The 3176-nt window shown below is 46.8% G+C and overlaps 1 protein-coding gene across 1 annotated transcript in view; it reads left to right on the top strand.

Annotated features, from left to right (window-relative positions):
* Positions 1 to 473: 473 nt before the first annotated feature.
* LOC127527747 (zinc finger protein 501-like) overlaps positions 474 to 3176 on the top strand; it is a 13387-nt gene continuing 10684 nt past the window's right edge. Inside the window, exon 1 of the mRNA XM_051927547.1 lies at positions 474 to 1027. Coding sequence (XP_051783507.1) covers positions 622 to 1027 — 406 coding nt within the window. The 5' untranslated portion in view covers positions 474 to 621. The remainder of the gene's footprint in view (positions 1028 to 3176) is intronic.

Here is a 3176-nt window from a genome sequence, read left to right as displayed (position 1 = left end):
ATGAAGCTCGGAGTACCCCCTCCCCAATGGGTTTGAGCCTCCTTGCTCCGTCCTCTTGGTTCCCTCTTTATCCAGGGTCGGTGACCCGGGGGACGTTTAGATCTCCTTCCAGGCATCCCGGCTGGGTATGCCTCCTGCCACAAAGGTCATTTCTGGAGGGTGGGACTGGACTGCATGTGGGGTTGCCAACCAGGATCCCGAGTTGTTTCATCGTGTGGTGGGTGCAGCAATGTGCTGTACCAGTGCAGGCTCCCCAACTTGGCTTGATATTTGTATCAAGTAGGTTTTCACTCCAAATCTGCTGAGATCTTAGGCAGACATAGAGGGTTCATAGCATTTCATATCTCGCATAAAAAAAGACAACTTAGTCAGCAGTTTATTTTTGTGCTCACTTAACCCGGAAATGTGCTCAGGTAGTTTTGACAGATCTTGAACTACATAATTCTGTCATTTGTATTTTAACAGATAAAAAAAGGAGCCTCCTTCTCAGTTCACGTGGCCATGCAGTGAGGTATCTAATGGCTTCCAGGGTAGGACTTTCCACGTGAGAAGGGAATTTTTGTTTTTTTAGAAGACAAGGCCTGGACATTTGGAAGGAGAGAAAAGAGTTTCCCACGGAGCATGGCCTCGGCCAACGATGGAGACGTGAATGAAAGACTTGCCCCCATTAAACAAGACGATTGTGAGTGGGATGCCCCCGATGGCTTCTGCATAAAGCAAGAGGATTGTGAGGGCAGAATTTCAGTTTTTAAGGAGGAGGGGGAACTCATTCGGTGTAAAGTGGAGGATGCCGAGGATTTCTCAGTTACCTTTGAACTTCTAAAGCAGGAGACTGGCCATATTTTCAAGCAAGAGATTTGTGAAGAATCTCCTTCCACTTTACAGCCCCAACGAGCAGCCCTGCAGAATTCTGTGGCACTGAAATCTGAGACAGAATGGGAGTTTGAAGAGAAAGTCAGTGAAGGACACAGGAAAGAAGAAGAAGGAGGAGAAGAAGAAGAGCAGTCATCTCGGAGTGTGGGAACAAGTAAGTACTGTGCTGAAATGTAGACTGAGAACGTTTACACGCTTTGGCTGTGCTTGTCTTGGTGTGTTTAGCAGGTGAAGATGAGCATGAGAGTCCCAAATCCCGATAAGCTGCTAGGGTGCATAACACCTAAGTGGAGTGATACGTCCTTGGATGCGCTGGGCCACATCTTCAGTGATGTATCCTGGGGTCTTCGGGTGTTTCGGGTCCTTCCCCAATGTTAGACACACTTGCCCAGATGACCCAGCCAGGGATGATCAGTCCCCAACCTCCATCCCAGCAGCCTCACCTCTTCAGCCAGAACCACCTAGTGGCCTTCTCTGCAGCATCTACAATGACCTTGATGGCTCTACTCTTTAACCCATAATGGCCACGACTTGGCATAGAGAAGTGGCGTGTGAAGCCTTGACGTCCCACCTCTCTTCCAATCCTGCCTCCTGCATTGTTCTGCCAGCTCCTGGTGCATTGCATGTTTCCTCTCCTGTGCTGCTTCATCCATGCGCTCTTCCCCAGGGTACGACGAGTTCTATCGGGGCCACTTGTTTAGTGGTGTTGGAGAAGATGATCACATGATCGATGCAAAGAGCAGAATGACAGACAGACCAACCTACCAGGAGACAATCCCGCAAGCCAAGCCTCAATGCTTCTCCCCTTGCAACCATTGACGCCAGAAATACATTGACACGACATCTTCACAAGCAGATCCCAACCACGGATGGTGACACCATGACGGCTGATCTCGATGCTCATGAATTGAGGATCTCGCTGCTCACAGCCCTCCTCCAAGAAAGCCCTGGAATTGTCTAAGAGGAAGAGTTCAGACTGGTTTGAGGAGGCCACAGATAAGATTCTCCCCATTGCTGGAGGCCAAGAATGCGGCTCATCTTGCAAATCCATCATCTGTTTCCCTCCTGGGGATAAAAAAGAAAAACAAGCTCAATTACACAATGCAGGCTCTGTGACATTTAACAAGGCTGATGAGTCCTACAATGCCCTCAAAGTAATTTATGGTCCTTCTTGACGTAATCGTGGAGGCGGAGTGGTGACTCTAAGCTGAGGGATCTGCACAGGTTGCTGGTTCAAATCCCGTAAATGCCAAAAGTGACTCTACTACTTCGTTGGGCCCCTGAGCAAAGCCCTTAACCTGCAATTGCTCCGTCCTGGGTATGGCGTCAATCTGCATCCAGCCCCTCCAACCTGCAAGGAAAGACCTGGGGGTTGGTGGCTGAATTGACACTTTGTGACGGTGCGGGTCGGCTCCCTGTTCCCTCTTCATATTTGGAAGCCTCTCGAACCCGACACCACCGATTACTTATGACCGAACGAGCTGACAGATGGGTGACAAATCACACATGGAGTAAGGGGGATGGTGTTAGAAGTGTTCCATGCTTTTATTACAAAAAAAAAACGGAAAGAAAAACTGTGTCCAAATAAATGGTGTCGCAATTCAAAAACGTCCATAAATAAATAATCCCTAAAAACAAGTGAGTAGTGGGGGATAAAAACACAATAAATAAATCCATTCAAAGCAGAGGTTAAAAATGCAGCCACTGGCTCCTTCATGTGTAATCCCAGCCCACTTCCAGCTGCAGTCAGGACAGTTTTAGGCCTCGGACAGACACCATGAGGTCCATAAATTTATGCCCCGCCCCCTCCCCTGTTTCACTGGTGAAGTGACGTCCCTCATGACAATTTCAGTTCCCTTTAGTTCCTGCAGTCAAATGTGTATGTAGCATTTATTAAACTTCTAAACTATCGAGGTCTCTCAGTTCTGCATTTGAAGCAGTTGTTTTGGTGTCGTATATTAGGAACAAATTGAACGAACGAGTATTCTACAGTAGACGTTTTATATCTGCGTTTGCTAACATTTAGCATTTTATAGTAGACGTTTTATAACTGCATTTGCCGTGTCTCATTCATGAGACTGCGCTTTTTAATACATTGAACTCAACGGAGGAGTGGCTCTGTGGCTCTACTGGTAATCAGAAGGCTGACCCCATAGAAAAATGAGAAACACTGAGGAAGAAGATGAAGAAGAATAAATGATATGCTGCACTCAGCTACGATTAACACTACATATTCTTATAGAATCTGAATCGAATAAATCATATCATTTGTTGAAACAGTCAAAATATGCAATACTACATTT

Source organism: Erpetoichthys calabaricus, chromosome 5 (assembly GCF_900747795.2).
Source record: "Erpetoichthys calabaricus chromosome 5, fErpCal1.3, whole genome shotgun sequence".
Taxonomy (NCBI): Eukaryota; Metazoa; Chordata; class Cladistia; order Polypteriformes; family Polypteridae; genus Erpetoichthys; species Erpetoichthys calabaricus.
Note: the sequence above shows the minus strand (reverse complement) of the source record. Positions and strands in the feature narration are given on the sequence as shown.